General features: G+C 36.6%; 1 protein-coding gene across 3 annotated transcripts; it reads right to left on the reverse strand.

The window, feature by feature from the left end:
• Positions 1 to 460: 460 nt before the first annotated feature.
• Positions 461 to 18,627, reverse strand: STX2 (syntaxin 2). 3 transcript variants are annotated; one of them, XM_063351138.1, is made up of 12 exons: positions 18,431 to 18,627; positions 17,421 to 17,526; positions 12,000 to 12,071; positions 11,397 to 11,496; positions 9,819 to 9,893; positions 8,789 to 8,862; positions 8,476 to 8,584; positions 6,655 to 6,728; positions 6,407 to 6,544; positions 4,897 to 5,007; positions 3,427 to 3,554; positions 461 to 2,022 (listed from the first exon to the last, which is right to left on the reverse strand). In XM_063351138.1, the coding sequence occupies exons 3-11, from the start codon at positions 12,018 to 12,020 to the stop codon at positions 3,471 to 3,473; spliced, it is 786 nt and encodes a 261-aa protein (XP_063207208.1). In that variant the 5' UTR covers positions 12,021 to 12,071; positions 17,421 to 17,526; positions 18,431 to 18,627; the 3' UTR covers positions 461 to 2,022; positions 3,427 to 3,470. The 3 variants fall into 3 exon arrangements, with proteins under 3 accessions (XP_063207208.1, XP_063207206.1, XP_063207207.1); XM_063351136.1 differs by lacking the exon at positions 17,421 to 17,526; XM_063351137.1 differs by lacking the exons at positions 3,427 to 3,554; positions 17,421 to 17,526.
• Between the last annotated feature and the right edge of the window lie 582 nt (positions 18,628 to 19,209).

Below are 19,209 nucleotides of genomic sequence, written 5' to 3' on the forward strand. Positions count from 1 at the left end.
CAAACTCATTCAGGCAGCTATGTAACAACAAGTAAAAAGTGTGGAGTGGCCTATTCAAATTTCTGGTCTTGATGGGCAAATTATTCCGTTATAAATAAAAAAATTCAACATGATGCGATTCTGGGGGTCGTTTTAGGTAACCAGCTGTTAAACAGCAGAACTGATTTTTCCCCCCCCAATCCAATTTGTTTATCTGTATAAATAATATTTACCAATAAAAATCTAGAAAACTATAGAATAAAAATACGTTTTTCCTAGAACGAGTATTAAGGCAATCAATCTTTCCTTACTTTGCATGTAAACTTCCTCACAAACATCGGTGAGTGTTCTGGACTTAGAGGTAAAGAAATTTGTTCATTAATGAAGCCGAACTTTTTCAAGTGACTTCTTTATGGCTGACTTGCAAAAGACCAATAATAATAATTTTTTCTTATTTAAATATGTTTGACATCTGAATAGCTCCAGCACATTCACAGTGTATTTGGACAGCAAAGCAGGAATATTCATACATACAACATAAATTGTAAACTTTGCTGAATTTCATTAAGTCAACAGACTGAATTATAGTTTACTGAGTAAGTTTGATCTCAGACACTTTCAACAAAATGTAAGTTTAAGGATTCTAACCTTTTAGACCTTTTAGGAGCAAGTTATTGCAGTTAACATTATAACTGAGTATTTGGAAACACTGTATTTAAAAAGGCACACGTTAAATTTTCCTCTAATTCTCTTACAGTGTAAATATATCTACATATCTACATGGAAATCCTTAAACAATGAGAAGTCAAAAATTCATGTTACAAATATTTTACACACAAAATACAAAAATAACCTGTAACATTAAATGCAGTTATTGGTTACATATGAAGTCTTTCAAGCTTTCAAGTCTCACAAGCTAGCGTTACAACAGATATGTGTATACTAAAACACTTCATATATGTTATAGAACACAAACATTTCATAACAAATCAGTGTCTTAGTTTGTATTATGTTTCAGACTTTTCTGAGGGAGTTTATCCCTGTGTGCTATAGTCACACATCAACATAAGCAAGCTTCTGAATAAGAAATCTTGACTTGGCTTTCTAGAGAAACTGTGATTTTTGTCACATTCATACGAACAATACGGCTGAACTGAGCCATCAGTTTCCTTTGTTCAAGGATTATTTGTAAAATTATCTGCTTAAATTGAAATTCCCTGTGCTTCATTACTGCATTCTTTTACCAGCAATGTTGCAACTAACTTTTTATTATAAAAGGCAAGGAAATATGTAAAGCAATTAACCTCAGTCACACTGAAAGAAAAAAAACAAAACAAAACTGGAAACTATAGAAAAGTTTTTTTGTTTGTTTTTCTTTTTTTCTTCTCAAGTGTAATGCAATAGGCAGACAATTAAATAAGGAGTCTTTTCAGGATAAAATATTTTAGCGCTTGTTGGAGAAAAAAATTTAAGTATAAAGCTTAGATAGGTTAAGGTGACTAAATAATTAATACACTTAAAGACAAGGCTACATCTCATAAAAACATTCGCAAGAGTGCTAACAAAACAGCACTGGTAACATACTAAAATTTGTGATTAGAATTATATTAGCAATAGGAAAAAAAAGCCAAACAGTCAAAACTCAATAGTCTCTCAACTCCCTATGTAAATTGTTTGTAACACTGAGATACGAAAATAGCCGTAAGTTACTTTAGTTCAAAACAATTAAGAGCAAGTTTCGGTCTTACAAATGTATAGTTTATGATGAAAATCCATACATATCCTAATACATTCTAATCTTCCTTTATGAGTAAACATTAAGAGTGATTTTGTTTTCATTTTTAGCCATTAGTGATAGGTCATCATCATGGAACTGTGTAAGGCATCATTTATGAAATAAGGTTTGGTTTTACTGAAGACGCATTTTGGAGTTTCTGAAGGTTCGTAACTCTTGGAATGTGCTCGCTATGATAGTGTTGTTGCTAGGATAATTCCAAGTATCAGAAGCAATACAGTTACACATATAATTATGAACATCAATTTCTGAAAAAAAGAGAGAAAAGTTGAGACTGAAATACCTTGTCAGATACAGAACTGTTTAAACACATGCACAGCCATATAAGATTAATAATACTGATACCTAATCTGAATGTTTGGATTTTCTTTCTGAAGAATACTTACTGCTATGATTTCCTATTGTTAGGCTTTCTTTTCTAACATACATACATAAAACCACAGTTATAAGATAGAGCTCTCTCTGTAACATTTCTGTATTTTGCTTCACAGAGTAATTGTTATTACTCATACCCAACTTCTGTAAATACCACTACGTATAGAAACAGATGTAATAGTGAACGTTTACTTATCAAGGTGAAGTCTAAGTACAGTAACGCTGCTTACTGCCACCCTCCTTGCACAAATATTTGTAGCCTGCTCAAACCTTTACAACCGCACACTTAGTGGAATTCAATAAAACATCAGTAAAAACATTGTGTAGGTACTAGCTCAGAAGAGCTGCAAGGCCGGGGGGAGGGATGAATTGTATGTAAATGCCAAGTCTGACAGTAGGTCAGGTTTTTCTGACTAAAAGCAATGATACCGTAAATCCTGTTATCTGCCCGTAAACCAAAGCTGAGAAGAAACTGTTAACATCAAAACCAAAGACTTCAATATTAAAAGAGTGTTAGTAGAGAAAATTAGCTGTCTGAAATGACATCCTGCTCATAGTATCTTCAAACTTCTATATGAAGCACCACATGTAAACAGTTGAGTTTCTGTTGGACTCAGAAGAGTTAACTGCTATTTTCTAGGTGTTATTTTGACAAGAAATTGTAGATTAGTACAGCAAAAACATAAAGAGTAAAGGAATCCTCAAAATTATATCCTAAAATTCCAGTTGGAATCTTTGCAGATTTCCTTTTAGAAATATATTATTTCCCACTGTTTCATTTAGTCTAGTATTAATAAACAGCTTCGAAGTAAGAAATTTTAGGATATTCTGCATGGCACAATAGCCAACTTCATGGCTGTAGAATCTACTTTTATGAAAGCTCTACTTAAAACCATGGAAAACACCATTTGATAAAGTTCCAAGTGTAACTAGTACTCCATATCTTAATGCAAATTGTTTGCTGATGTGAACATTCAGTTGAAAAAAAAATATTGAAAGGACTGCGAGATGATAATCGGATTTTTTGGTCTCATTTCCTTCTGCATTTATGAGTCTTATGTAGTGATTGCATTCTGTAAATTTAGCAGCTTACCACTAGATGTCAGTTTTCAATAGTCACATGCACAGCACTGTTATAGTATGTAGAGAGAGACAAGATGCACCAGTGCCTTTCAAGCCTCCCCCCCCAAAACTAACTGTACACATATTAAGGGTTAGTAGAACAATACAAGTTACCAGAGCAAAACAGGAGCAAAATTAGTTAATTAGTTACTTACTGCCACTCTGGCAGGAAGTCATGCATGCTGAGGTTATCCAAGCATCACCGAACACCAACACACAAACCAATAATTAGACCAATTATGGCAATCAACACCAATGACAAAATGATAATTATCCACATTTTCTGTCAAAAAACAAGGCATTATTATTTTAATATTAAGCACATTAGGACTTGCATTTATTTTTAATTTTTAAAATACTCAGTTTTTAGATCCACACTCATTTTTATTAAAGCCTATATTATTCTCAAATTAAGATAAATTTATTTGTATACTCTTACATGCATAAGAATAAACATTTTAAAAGTGTTTACAGGTAAGCTAATGTGATTAATACCTATATAATTATGAAAGATGAGAAAACTACCATTTACAAATACATGAAGTGGTCTCTTTGGACACATACCTAAGTAATTTTTTGTAAGTGTAACACACGTGTTACCTATATGTAGGTATCTGTCTGTCTATATAAAGATACATTATTCCCTCAAATCCAATTTGCCAAAAAAGCCTCACAAAATTGCACAACATCTCAAAAGGGGGACTTATAATGTCAGAGGAACACTTCATTCACTCTGCAATCATACAGTTACAAAATATAAAAATAAATTACTTAGTAATTTGATTTCAGAATAAATTATTTGGCTTTCTGATGGGAAGAAAGATACTGAAACACAGAACAAGTTTCCATACCAATGGAAAATGCCTGAACGTCACTTTGAACTCAATTCCTTCACAAGATTGAATGTTGTGCTTTAATGTCTTTCCAGAGGGAAGATCCCCCTAATCTACTACTTTTACAAGAGTACAGAAGTAGTTATCTGTAAAAATAATAACTACAGATGGAATTCTAAAAAAGTAAGCCTGCTTGCTTTTACTGCTTTTTTACTCCAGGTAAGTTTATAAGTGACAGAGATCCAAAAACCTTTAAGCTTATTTAGAGTCTGAATAATTTAAGGTATCATGGTAGTTGAAGAGAAGAATCTGTGAATTTATCTACTAGTGTAATAGACTAATTCTTTTTTTTTTTTGGGGGGGGGGCGGTTTTACACTTCATAATGACCGCTTTTTAAATGGAAAATTGTGAACACAGCCTTAGCTGTGTATGAATTGCTTATCTGTTTTTGTAGGACAAGAAGTTTATACTCTCTACTAGTAATATCAATTTTTAATATTAACTATAACAAATTAATTCACATTGGAAATGTTCTGATTTCTTCTGGATTATGGGTTGTGGGTTTTTTTGTTTGTAAAATCCTTTGGTAAATCTTCCTCTGTCATACACTAATTTATAACAATGTTTTTCTAAACCAATTTTAAATATCACAACTACAAAAAAGTAAAATGCATATATTAATTCTACCTTGAAGGACTGAATAGAACAACAAAATCAATCAAAACTGAAGGTTGCTTCATACTGTGCTAAGTTAAAATACTGACTAGCACAATTACAGATAGATAGCATACCCTTCGTGCTTTACTTTGATATTTAACTGCCTTTTTTGTCTCTTCTTTTGCATGTTCCACATAATCTGATGCATTCATCACGTTCTTTTCTATATTGTTGATCATTTCACCCTAAAAATGAAATTTTGAAGAAAAAAATTATTACTGTAATCCATGGATCCTTGTTTAATGAACCTAAGAGAAGAAAGGCTACAGAACATCAACAATTGTTTTTAAAAAGTGAATAATGTACTTGTTAATGGCAGACTTTTTTTTTGCTTTGATGAGTAGAGGAAAAAAGGAATGAGAAGGAAAGGTTCAAAGTTCTAGCCAAACAAGGAACATTCATGGGCAGGGAAGGCATTTCTCCCTTTTGCAGGAACAAATACTGAACACCTGAAAACATACCTTTGAATGTGAGGTATGTTTTAACAGCCAAACTAAAACTGACATCTAAAGAGATCAGAAATCCCTTTGTGCCTGGAAGTGGGAAAGGGTATTGACTATTTTGACACAAGGTTCAACAGCTATCTAAGAAAAAAACACATGTATAATAGCAACTTCAAAAGTTCCTCAGAATTAATGGTTTAGAATGTTAACGCATAAAAAAAATTCAAATTAATTATGATGAATGAAATTTCGTAACGAAATGGAGGATTGGTGAAAAGTTACAGTAAGTCTGTTACCTGTGTTTCTGTCCATCAGAAGAAATAATCAGCAGCAGTAAACAGCAAAGCATTAAAGAATGATGCACAAGTAACTTTTGTACATTTCTAATTCAAAAGAAAACTGCTACCAATTTGCCTTGGCTATATATTTAATATCAAAGCAACACAACACAACAGTAAAAAAAAAAAAACCAAACTAGTCCTTTTCAGGAAAGTTTGTCTCCTGACCATTATTCTTTTCACTTTCCTGCATAAATCAACGAATTCTAAGAAGTTAAAAATATTTTTATAAGAAAATTGGTACATAAAGGCCACAAATAGAACAAATTTATATACATGTCAAGACAACGCTTATGAATATAAAAGACGACTTGAATGACTTGTCAATCCCTTTACATTCATGTTAATTATAAGGATAATCATACCTTTGCATTGTGTGCAAGTTGCATACAACCTTGCTAAGGCACATTTTATTCTACCACTGTAGTCCTTTACCATGTCTATGAGAATCCTAGATTCCCAAGATGTTAGCCAGCATTCCAGGAGAGTTGTTCTTACTTAAACATGTAAAAAATGTTCAAGCATATTGCAATATAAGCACATTGAAGAAAATATTAAGTATACCAACTGAAAAGAAACGGTATGCTTAGTCATTCATAGCATATACTATGAATAGATCGTACGTTTGTCTAAAACAAAACAACAAACCTATAGTGATTGACTTTCATATTTTCTAATCACACTCAAAAAACACTGTAAGTCTGTATTATCTGAATATAAGCAATTGTTTCTGCATATTTCAAAGAGGAAGACTGGGGGAAAAAATCCCACTTACGTAAACGTGTTTGAATTAGTTCATTTACCTGCGTCTCAACAAACATTGCCATGTCCATAAACATTTCATGTAGTTCCCGTATGCTAGATTCCAGTTTCATAATATCCTTGTGACGTGACTCAATTTCATTCAGAGCTTGCCTAGTTATTTGAGAATCTGATATAATCTTCAGGAGAATAAAAAAAGATAGAGAGATGAGTAAGTATGTGCCAAACACCTCTAAATTGCAGAAGCAGGAGAATAAGAGACAGACATAACTGGACCAGAAATACATACATCAGAAGTGAAAATTGAAGGGTTACCACTCTCTAACATTTCTTCCAGTTCCTCATCAGTGGTGGTCTTTCCAGCTAGGATAAAAAGAACAGTATGTCACATAACATCACTTATTCATTACTGAATGTAAAATCTTACCATACCAGAAGGATGACAATTCAAACAAAAGTCTTGTATTGAGCATTTTTCAGGATAAAACAATGTAGTGCTTAGCCATTACCAAGTGCCCTTTTGCATATGAAAAAAACAGAAAGTATAAAGTAATAGTCAGAAAACAAATGTAGATTCAAAGCTACAATGAAGAATTCCTGGTTGGTGGGGTTTCGTCTTGTTGTTTGGTTTCAAGGTTTTTTTTGGTCAAATGAAGTTTGATCAGAAGCATTTACAGTGTACATAAGAACCTTGTTAAGTGGAGTGTTCTTCATAAGGAAGAACTTGAGATACAGAGTACTTACATGACATTCAGTATTTACCTATTCAATCATGTAATGTTGGCACCTAATTTACTCACTCCCCCCCACTGTGTGGGCAATAACGTCTTTATGTAAATTTGATTTTACCAACATAGGACTACATTCATATTCCACACAGAGATGATGATTACCCACAGAGTACCTTCACTTCAACTTTTCATAATACATCTAACAATTTATGTAGTTCAGCATTGCATGTTTAAGCGAACTGAATCCTACTGATCACACTGGTCTGACAAATGCAAGTGTTATGAGTTACACAATACATTCAAGTGATTTGTATTGCACAGTTTTAAAAACTACATATCAAATCCCTCTTCTTCCCATGTAAAATAAGTTGACTATCTGTAGTAACTTACATAATTCTATCCTATCAGATGAAAGTTACAGTTTGAGTATTACTTTCTAATGTTAATACCCAAAACAAGCTACTTTAGAGTTTTTAGTGCTGAGGAAAAGCTGAAGGATCTAATTGGGTCATAAAAACGTTAATTTAAAAGAACCACGTACTCAGGTGTTCAGGTCCCTCCCCTCAAACATATAGGTAAAGAAGAATTTAACTTGCCCAATAAAGTTCACTGAAATGATGAACTGAACCATTAGCATGAGAGGCTACTGACAAATTTGAGGAGCACATGAAAAACAAAGTCTTCTTATAATTTGCCCACTTTTCTGTTTGCATTTCCTATTTCAGCAATATACGTATTTGCTTTTACAGGAGATATTCAAAAAGGCTAATTTCAGGTGCAAGATGTTATGGATTCTTTTACGACACCTTCCGAGGTAGATACTGTAGTTCAGAGTAGAGTCAGGTACCTTTCAAAATACTCCTCATAATAATCAATGATGAAATAAGTCAAATGTGTTTCAGTCAACAAACATTTAGAGTTAGTTTAACGGCAGCACTGATTTTATGTCAGCTGTATTTAACAAATGTACCTATTGACAAAAATAGCATAGCATAGCAAGAGATGCTGTCCTGTTTAGCATGTTAATTTTGGAATGGCTTTTACTACCACTTGCTATCTTCAGAACACAGCTTTTCTTAATGTCTCGTTGAAAGTTGCAACATTGGAAATAAATGAAGCAAAGGAAAAAGATGTTTTCTTCAGTAATTTTCAACATAGAAAAACCAATTCAGTGAGTTTTCTCTATTTTCTTTACAGCTGTTCTGAAGAATAGTATCAGAGAGTTTATGTCATATGATAAAATTGTTTCTTTTCCCTCACATGCTTCAAGAAGACGTCCAATATGTATGATGCTTTGTACCATCTTTAAGTAATAAGAAACAAGGGAGCTACTAACAATACAATTAATCTTTTTTAAAAAGTGCATTCAGGTCACTTACTTATCTCTAATTGTCTCTGTATCCGACCTTTGCTGCGTTCTCGAAAAAGAGTTTGGGTCTCGTTGTATTCCGTCATGACCTCCACAAACTTGTGAGCTAATACAGAGTGCTGTTTTTTGAGGATTTAAAAGTGTGGAACAAAAATGTTTATTTTTTTTGATACAGCAAATACTACTGCACAACAACTGAAAGTGGTATTTACATTCCAACAAAACAGAAGAGGGAAGTTCTGAAACTATTTCAGAAAAGTTAAACTCTTTCTCCAATTTACTAGAATCCTTTTAATTTCTTTAAGCTTATTAAATGATCATACCTGTGTTTTTCTAATCCTGAGGTCCACTGATGTCCGATTAGCATTTTCACCCTGATCAAAACTTTGTTCAATAGCTAAGAACGATACAAGAATATTATGAGTCAATGTTCAGTATAATTGTTAAATAGTGTAGCTCAGTTACTTTGTAAATACTATTAATTATTACTTTTTTCCATGTACAAGATCCCCATAGACATGTTCAACATTTCAGGGCAAGGTGGGGCTTGGTAGTGATGTATATTTTTTAAAAATTTAAAATAATTTTGATAATTGGTACAGATCTTAAAGCATAAAAACTACTTCAGTACTCTCAGAGTCACACTACCGTCTATTACTCTGGAAAAAATTCAAAAGATACAACAAAATGGACTGCTCCTACAGTTCAAACAATAAACACCATACCCTAATGTTTACAGAAGGACAAAAGCATACAATATTTGTAATATAGTAACATTAAAACACTGGATATATTTCAAAACCTATGCTAAACAACTAAGACATACTGACAGGGTAAAGTCACAGCAAAATTAGCTGGTCTAAATTTAAAATACAGTAAGTGCTCCACAGCAATTCCCTAAGTAGACATTTATGCCATGGAGACTGTCTTTTTCCAGTTACAGTTAATCTTCTTCCAAAACATCATGACCAAAACCCAGCATTTCAGTTGCAGAATACATTTCTACACAGAGGAATTACTTTGCATTCTAATTTTCTGGATTATTTCTGAAAGCAAGCTCTTTGTCCTGTTCCACAAACTAGGCTGTGCTGAGACCTGGTATTTCTCAGGGGTGAAGCTTGCCAAGGAGGAATAAAGTAGAGGACGATACTGTTACTGACATGGGCTGTACATGTTTGGCAGGGAGGTGGTTCTCTCTTTTTTTTTTTTAAACAAGCTGTACAATACAATTTATGCATACATAATGGAGCTTGTATAGTTTAGAGGTTCAGCTGCAATGCATTAAGTTTATAACGCTGCCAACGTCCTGAATCACTACAAGCAACAGCAGCTTTATTTCTCTTCACAACTTACCCTTTAACCTGGCTCGGATTTTATTAGCTATCTTCTTTATTTCCTCATTTAATTCTTCAAGTTCTTCCTTCGTTCCTTTTTAAAAAAAATAATTTTTTTTAGAACTGTTAATGATTGATAATAGTAAGCCAGCAACCATCTACAACTCTACCTTGCAATCTCATGATGGTATTTAGTACAACCATGCAGAAAATAAGTTTATTCTACTCCTAAGTATTTTAAATATGATTTTAATAACAGCATACTATCGAATTCCTGCTTCTTATGACAGGCCCTTACACTTGGGAAATGTTATTGCCAAATCACCAACTAAACCAGGTCATAAAATATGCCACATTTTTTCTTAACGTAACACTTTCAGGGTAATACTCATTTGCTGGTCAAAATGAAAGTTCACTGAAGTCTGTCAAGTGAAAATACAGATTCATCTCACGTTTTTTTTAGCTCTGTTGTTTATCACAGACTCATTGCTTTTACCCTTATTAATGTAACTGTGCCATGCACTACCTATATTTTTTGAGGAATACTACACAGAGTATTTATGAAGAACACAGCTAGATATCTGTTATTGGGCTTAGTGAAGACACTAGATTCACAAGAGCATACATTACTTACAAAGCAATGTCATGTTCTGACACAGTTCAGATGCATTACTGAGCGCAATTTTTAGCACAAACACAAGCTGATAAACGAGCTGAGCCCACAGATTTTAAACATTCAGATGAACCATTATTAAACCTGAGATTCACTGACTGTATACGATTGTTAAGACAAAAAGCAGTCTGCAAAATCGTTTGTAAGAATACAAACATACGCTCATCCATAAACAAAAAAAAGGGGTAAAAGAAAAGCTAACATCCAAAGTTCAGTTTTCATCAACAAGAAGATAAATGTTAAGCTAGCGTTGCAACATTCCACAAAAACATCTCAGCATCTTTTCTTCCCTTTTCTTTGAACCCTGCCCACAAACCCAGGCATGCCTTAAGAAGCGTTGAGAACAGAGAAGGTTCCACGTTTGTTGGTAAGTTCCCTAAACTTTGAGTTCTCTGTTCAGAAAGCACATCTGCGCTTTCAGCTTTGGGGTTACAGCCTCTAAAAATAGGGCTCCAGCATGGAACTCTTACTACCACTGAAGCAGCTGGCTGTAGTGTTAGTGTGAGACAGGATCTTCCTCCTACTGAAGGGTAAAGAGAAGAGGATGGCTCTATCATATGATGGTCTCCAATTGACAACTTCAGCATTTTCACTTATTAAAAGAAATGCAAGTTCTAAGTTTCTAACGACACAATCAATTTCAAGACACCATATGAATCTGAGTTTTGGCCTGGCAAAGGTTTGGATGATGCAACAAATATTCTGAAAATGTATTTATTCCAATGAGACTTTAAAACGGTAAAAATAAGCAATTGAAAAATATTAATTCGATACTAAATATGGAAATATTTAAATAAGTAAGTTGTGTTACATTTTGCATTCTGAAGACCTGGAGTTCTATTCCTACAGAGAGCTAAAACAAACAACAATTAGTTCAGAATATCTAGCCACACACATCTGAAATCTAAAAAAAGCAATACTCACTTCCTTCAGGATTTGGTGCTGACAGGATAATGCTGTGCTGCTTCTTCACTTCTTCCACATTTTGTGCTATTTTTGCTATATTATTTCTAAGTTCCTCAACCTATAGGAGGAGAAATATGGGAATGAAAATATTAGAATAATTCCAGGTAAAGATTTTTTTTTAAAATAAATCTTTGGCAATAAAAATTGTAAAGTATTTCATTGCAACGTTTATAAGTATCTGACAGAAATCCCAGCAGAAATGCTGGCATTTAAACAGCTTGCACTTTTTTTTTTTAAGAAAAAAATGGTATTCTTAATAGCAAATATATTCTGTATAGCCAAAAACGTAAGTGCTACTATTCTTAATAAAAAAGATTTTAAAATTCTGTATGCAGATTCTTTGTTGACAGGGAGTTAAAAACACTTCTATGCAGTCAAGACAGAAAATACCCTGAAATAAACAAGCAAAAGTGTTAACAACATTTGATTTGGCATACCATCACAAAGCATATTGGGGGGGTGTGTGTGTGTGTAGATGAATTGTTAAACCTAATTACAGAAATTAAAAGGCACAGAGAGAAAACTGTAAGTCTTTAATGTATGGCGAACACTGTAACTTACCTGTTGGAAAAAGTCATCCATAAAATGGTCTTTTTCAACAATAACCGTCTCCCCATCTTCATTTCCTTTACACTGTAAAAGACAACAAAACAAATCTATGAAATAAAACTCAGGACGCTGTTCTCAAACAACTATGACTACTTCTGCATTGCTACTGCATACACATTTTTGTCAATAGTCTGCAAAGTCAAAAAGAGTAAGTTTTCCTCTTCTGAAGACTGTAACCTAAAAACAAATAAGCAGATAAGTCAAAGAAAGTCACCCAACTCCCACACAGTTGTAAATGCTAAGGCATGTACTCCTCTGTAAACAACTTCAGGATCGAACCAGTCTGTAAGTGATGTCGCAGTTTTCATTACCTATCAAAAATTATTAGAATACAATTTTACATATAAATGTTCTCCCCTAGCATAGGATACTTCCACGGTGAGTCTCATATGAACTGAAAATAACATTTGGTTTACTGAGTAAATCAAAGAAATACTAGGAGGGGTGCTGATGACTGACTTGTGATGAAATAAGCTAAATATCCAATGAAAGCTAGAACAAAAAGCTATCAACATCTGCTTACTAGTTTTGCCCTTGGGTGTTTTCAAGGCTGCCATTCCAAACGAATTTAGACGTAATTGCAGTACACCAAACTATACACGCGTTACATCATTGATAGACCCTTACAACAGCAAAGAGACAAAAGCTCAAGCTGACAGGCTGTCACAGGTCTCCAGGGCACACAGCCCAAGATCTTTCCCAAGTCACACTTCCCTAACCCTTGAGTTAGCCCAGCAGAATATATGGGTCTTGAAAGTAACCAAGATTCAAATTTGCACAAAGGAAGAGAGAATTCACATGCATCATATAAAGGCAAAGACTTCCAGCTTCCATGTTCTCTAGTTCCCTCTGTAGAGCACAGACTGTTTGAACTGCATTGAATCAAAATTAGAACAAACTATTACTCTACAATAAAGTCAATGGGTTATCTGTTAGAAAAAACCCTAAAAGATAGGTAAAATTAAGGGATTTTCATGTTCAAAACTCCTTTTTTCTTACAAGCCCCTCTGCCTTTGACCTTCTAACACTCGCTTTCTGCTTCTAAACCCTGATCCTACTATCCCGTAAGCCCTTTGTTTCTAGTTTTATTAAATTAGGCGAGATGTGTGTTATTTGCATGACAATTCTGCAGCTTAATCCAATGTCAAACATTGCTGTTATTACACAATGATGACCTACGCATCAAAATCCACCAAGACTGCCCCAAATCTTCAAGGAAAGTTATTACTTATACTTTGTGACAGTTATTTTCCTGCAAATTCAGGGAGTGCATAAAGCCCTATGACAATATTTTTCTAAGAAATCATCTGTTTTTTACGCTCAAGGGAACCATAACGCCTCAGATGAAACAAAGGAATTCAGATGCTATTGCTCTCCTGGACCACCCTTCAACCACTCATAATGCTATGTGTCATTAAAGACTTTTTGCAGTTAGAATTTTGGGAAGATGATTGCTAGAACTTAATATTAAAGAATCTGCCCTTAGGGAATGTAATCAACTAACAGTCTTGCTTAATACAAATAAGCAAGGAAGACTGTGCCCAAATGAAGTTACCCAACTTTTACCCACACCAGAGACTGCACTGCTACAAAGCTACAAGTTATAAGTTAAATATTAAGAGTGAGCTACACTTTAAAGACATTTAATTTTATGATCTATGTAAAAGAACACCTTCTGCTTACATTTACTGAGTACAGAATAAACTTTCTGTTTATAACCACATCCTGTATTCAGTTAGTTGAACCAAAAATAATGAAAATAGTATCAGCTAAGAGATTCAGCATGTCAGCTTTTAGCTTGAGGACCTTAGTAAAACATTAAACACCTGAGTGAATCTTAAACAGATGAAAGATACAAACATCTTACTCTGAAGTCCTGTTTGCAGATGCAAGACTGGAAGGAAGCAATCATGTCTCCCACCCTGCAGTCAGTTCGACATTCACATTTGATTGCAATGACACCATTGACAGACCAATTTGCTGTCTACGATTTGTTGAAGGATTTATGGAGCCTACCTTGAACATCGGCACTTGAGACACCTAATGACTTGTCAATCTCTATTCTCTACATTCTTAAATCATCACTTACCCAAAATACAGCTTATTTGCTAACTTCAACAGAAGCGATGCACCTTCTTTTGACAAGCACACAATTCAACCACAAACTCACTTTTGTCATCAAGTTTAGCAGAAACACGTTGTTTCTTCTAGACCTTACCTCCTCAGTATAAGCAGTATCACAAAAACTTATAAAAAGTTTCACGTCAACGCCAAGAGCAACCTAATGAAGTCTGTTTGCAGCTCATACCTTGACCTTGGGACTGAAAGGCTGGGCCACGCAACTCCATAAACATTCATAGACTTATAAAATACATCAAGTTCCCTAAAAAGGTTTATATGACAGACTGCACCTATTCAGACAGGATCATTTCTCAGCTCCAAGTAGGAGGTATCCTTGATGGCTTATGAAACTTTGGGACATTTCCCATACCTTATAGAATTGGAGAAATAAGGCTAGCTTGAGATGTCTTACCAAATTAATTACCGATAAAAACATGACTATTACTTGCCCTTGAAATTCCAATCAAGGTTAGTTTTTCCTCAGTCCAGGTGACGTCTATTCGTCTGGTGGACTGCAAGGATAACAACTGACCACCACCATCCCAATGAATCAGACCCAAAGAGTGGGTTAGAGAGTGTTAAGAGTTTCTCCTTATAGCATCAGCATTTCAAGAAATTCTTTTATATCAAAGTAGCCAAGAAGGGTTACAGACGGACAAGGAGATCTGTCAGGCAGCTTTGGCAGGTCAATCATTAACACGCATTTAGTAGCGTTACCGTACAACCAGAAAAACATCATCTGGTAACTGTCTAAAAGAAATTATTTTATGCTGCTATGACATGGGAAACTTACAGCTCATCTTCAGAAAATTCCATGTTTGAACACAGACTAATGTAAGAGATTAACTCAGGAGAAAAAAAAAACAACGAAACACTCAGTAATGTTTCCCTCCTTCTGGAAAGGTTCCTTTTGCATTTTTTCCATACCACCCAATTGTGCCAATTTTAACTTCTGTGACTTTGTGGTTCTTCACTCATTCCTAAACAGTTTTGGGGACACTAAGTGAATGTCCAAGAAGCAGTCTGCAAAAAAGTCAATGCAGTTCTGTTCAAGTTACAGTTGTTTGTTTGTTGTTTGTTTTTGTTTTTTTTTTTTTTAAAGAAGCTACAATCAAATATAAATGTATTTTTCAAAGGTTATGTCTAAGATATCCTCCATAACACTCAGGAGTAAAGAAATATAAAAAGCATGCATTTAAAATGATTCACCAATCAAGCAAGAAAAATGGATTTCAATAGATAGCTCTGCATCCATTTCAGCACACAACAAGATGGTAATTTTTGAGCCATATGAACAATGCACCCCAAAAATTCAGATCTAAAGCATCACGCTTAAGCAGAGAAGGTTTACATCCTACCTCTTTCTTAAATGATTTAACAACAATAACAAAAAAGTTTGACTGAATTTTATTAAGAGACCTTTAAAAGGACATCTGTTTTTAATATCTGACACTAGCTGAATTGCTGAATCAAGTGTCTGAACACAGATCCTACAGCTTTTTTAAAGTAATTTTTAAGGTGGACTTGCAACCGTGAACGGCAAGCCATTGAAGACTGGCAGAGTATTTTACACAATCATTGCTACGTACTTGCCGTGTTGTTTTTTCTTCCCTACATAACTACTATCAACCACTGCTCAAAACAGCATATCGGATATGAGAGAACCTTTTATTGTTAATCTTACACTCATTTGTGCTCAAAATAACTAAAACCAGACCGGGTTTTGGCCAATTGTCCAATTAATTGTATTAAAGGAGAATTCAAACAGCTGAAAGAATTTTGGCCTGCCTGGGATAATTTAGAAATGACATTAAAATAATCCCCTAGGAGTGGACAAATGCAATTATGGTTGCTATCTTCCGAAAAAGCATGTACTTTACAAGACTTTTTCTAGCTAGAAAATAAGAGGAAGCAACATTATCTGAAGGCTATATAATCTGCATGTCTTCAACAATTTCTCCAGCCATTATTTTAGCGCTGTTTAACTGACTTAATACAGTCTATCAACAAACATATCAAAAAGTTGTAATAATTTGATGTTAATGGTCCATAAACATTGATAAGTAACATTTCTCCCTCTTCTTTGTAGAGATAAAGGGAAATCTAGGAAAACGTTACAACTTTTAATGATAAAATAATTTGCTTGCTGTCAACTAAAATCCAGGAACATACAAATGAGGACACGCAAACTTAGATTTACATTTCTGCTAAAGGGAATGCCGTATTTAGTTAAAAAGAGTCAGTGTAGACTAGCTAAAATACTGGGATCTCTTAAAACTACTTGTGTATCACATTGGGTCTTAGGGGGAAAACGCGGTGGATGCAACTTACATGTCAGGTACAACCAAAGTAATACATAATGACATTCTTATATCAAGGGAAAGATGCAAGGCATAGTTATTCCTGAAGATTCTGCAGGCCCAGGCCCGTTTCAAAACCACAACGTATATGCTCTACCCTTCACTTAATGATTTAGACAAATAAAATACAATGGAACTACACTAATCAAACTGAAGCAGTTCAAAAACCAGGCAAATAATTGTTAATACATTGTTTCTTCAGCTTATGTATTCCTTTTCAAAGTAATCTTACCTATGTGGATCAAGGATCACTGTTCAAAGCATTTATAGTAGCAAGGGCAAAAAAGCACTTCACAAAAACATAATCCGTTTTGGTATTTCAGATAAAGACGGAAGATGGAAGTTGCTACTTCCATGAGTTCCCTGTGGAAATCAAGTTTTACAAAAGCCATCTCCCTCGGGTATGCAACTTTTCAAAACTTTGTGTCAACTACACACTTTTAAGTGATAAAACGTAGACCGGATCTTCAATAACTTCGTCATTTGATGTTTAAACATTTTCTTCTAATTAGAAAAGCCTTCAATTTTAAGTGTCTAAGCTATTTGCTAAGCCTACAAGCAGTGAAAAGTACATTGATGAACATATGAAGCACTTGAGCAATACTGACCATTGTGTTTATAAGTAGTAGCTTGCTGCAGTGTTTCAGTTCAAGTACCAGCTTGCTGCAGTACAGTAATGTTTTCAGGTGTCAAATACTAAGGCTGGCTTAAAAACCCTTATGTACAGTTGCTTTAAAAACTTCTAACAATATATAACGGGGCGTGTTACGGTTTAGGGTTTGTTTTATTTTTAGATTAAAAAAAAACATACAACAGACCACTGCTGCTTCCCCTCAGTTAGAATGAGATCTAAGCGTCAAGGATTATAAATTAAAAAGCAAATTCAGATCACCGTTTGCTGCTTCCTCTTTCCAGGAAGTGTGGACCATCACTGAAATTTGGCACGTATTCCCCCAACATTGGACATGTTTAGAAACAGGAAAAGGGAAGAAGTATACCTGAAAGAAATGACACATTTCTTTGGCATGACTCCAAAACATCTTTCCCAGTAAAGACCCTGTAATCTAATAATGTGAAAACTTTTCAGATGTCAATTCATCCTTTTGGAGAAGATGACAAGAAAAGCCTTTTGTGATCCAGAACATAGGACCTTAATTTTAAGACAAACGAGCCCCAAACCTGCATGTAGCTCAGCACAGACCAACTTCTACGTATGCGGGGAGTCCTAGAACTATCACAGGACTTCTCTGCGCTCTCCATTTCCATTTATTTTCAGGAATAAAAAGAGTCAAATACCCTTTTATTTTAACCAAGCCATATCCTGTTGAAAACAGACACGATGGTATCTCCCTCCAACTCTCCCTTCTCTGTTAGGACACTGTTTTCAAAGCACAAATAAGGGAAAGGAAAGGAACGTATAAACATAACCAGCTACCATTTTGTAAACACACGGAAAATAAAATCTGCAGATAGCTTTACTGACGCATTGCTGGTCAAACAGTTCCCAAGCAGATAAACCTACCCAACTACACCACAGCCAGTTCGAAAACAAAATTATTATCCCGTTTATCTGCTGCCGCCCAGCGCGCTCGCGTTCGGAAGGCGCTGGAGGTCAGGAGGAAGCGGGGGAAGGTGATCCATAAAAACCGGAGCAGCCTGGGCTCCGCCGCCAGCTCCCCGGCCGCCGGGAGGAAGCCGCCGCCCTCCCCGAGGGGGCTGGAACGCGGCCTGCGGCGGACGGGGCCCTCCCTGCCCGGGGCGCGGGCCGAGGCGCCGGCCCGGCCCAGCCCGCCGCTGACCGTTACCTCAGCCGAGGATAACGGCCCACGGCACCTCGCCGCCTCTCTCCCCTTCCCCCCCACCTCAGCCCGCCGCCCGCCTCCCCCGGCAGCCCACGCTCACCTCTGCCAGGTCGGCCAGCCGGTCCTTCATCCCCGCAGCGGCTCCGCGCCTCACCGAGGCTTCCCCGGCTGCTCCTCCTCGCTCGCCGCCGAGGGCCGCCCGCGCCCGGCCCGCTGTCGCCGGGGCCACCTACCCCCGGGCTCCCTCCCCGCTGTCCCGGCCGCTGCGGACGGGCCGCACCGCCTCCCCGCGCCCCTTCCGCCCTGCCCGCGGCGGCGGCCGCGCCCCCAGCCCCGCCCAACCCCACGGCAACCGCCGGCCGCGCCGCGCATGCGGGGAAAGGGGCGGGCGCGCGCGGCAGCTATCCCCTTGGGGAGCCCGCCTGGCGCTGCTGACGTCACGGCGAGGCCGGCGGTTGGGGCGGGCGCGGCGGTGCCGCCCCGCTGAGGTAATTCCCCCGCTTGCCGGCGGCGGCGGCGCGGGAGAGGCCGTGAGGGAGCGGGCGGCCGCGCTGAGCTTGGCGAAGCAGCGTGCGGGAAGGTATGGCTGAGCAGTGTGTGGCCACGGACGTGTTTGAGGGGCGCTTCGCCAGAGGGAGCGCTGGAGAGCCGAGGAGGCTGAAGGGTACCACAGGTACCCGTGAGGGAACCCCTGCCCCGAGGGAGCCGTGTCCAACGAGAAATTATTACACTCACAGTTTGGGGAGGCTGTCGTGAGAGAAAGAGTTGTAAAAAAATTGTGATATGTTTATTTTTTAGTTGAATTTTATTTAATTTTTCTCTGGTGTGGACAGGCTGCAACCAGACTTAATGTAATTCATGTTTAGTCCAAAAAGCGCA

This window comes from Chroicocephalus ridibundus, chromosome 13 (genome assembly GCF_963924245.1).
Source record: "Chroicocephalus ridibundus chromosome 13, bChrRid1.1, whole genome shotgun sequence".
In the NCBI taxonomy this organism is placed as follows: domain Eukaryota; kingdom Metazoa; phylum Chordata; class Aves; order Charadriiformes; family Laridae; genus Chroicocephalus; species Chroicocephalus ridibundus.

Excerpts from the sequence above, each read along its gene's own strand:
- STX2 (XM_063351136.1), bottom strand. The coding sequence starts at position 18,460 with ATGAAGGACCGGCTGGCCGACCTGGCAGAG. Across the intron at positions 12,072-18,430 it reads GGCTGGCCGACCTGGCAGAG|TGTAAAGGAAATGAAGATGG; the intron begins GTGAGCGTGGGC and ends TGTCTTTTACAG. Across the intron at positions 8,863-9,818 it reads AATCCGAGCCAGGTTAAAGG|CTATTGAACAAAGTTTTGAT; the intron begins GTAAGTTGTGAA and ends TATCGTTCTTAG.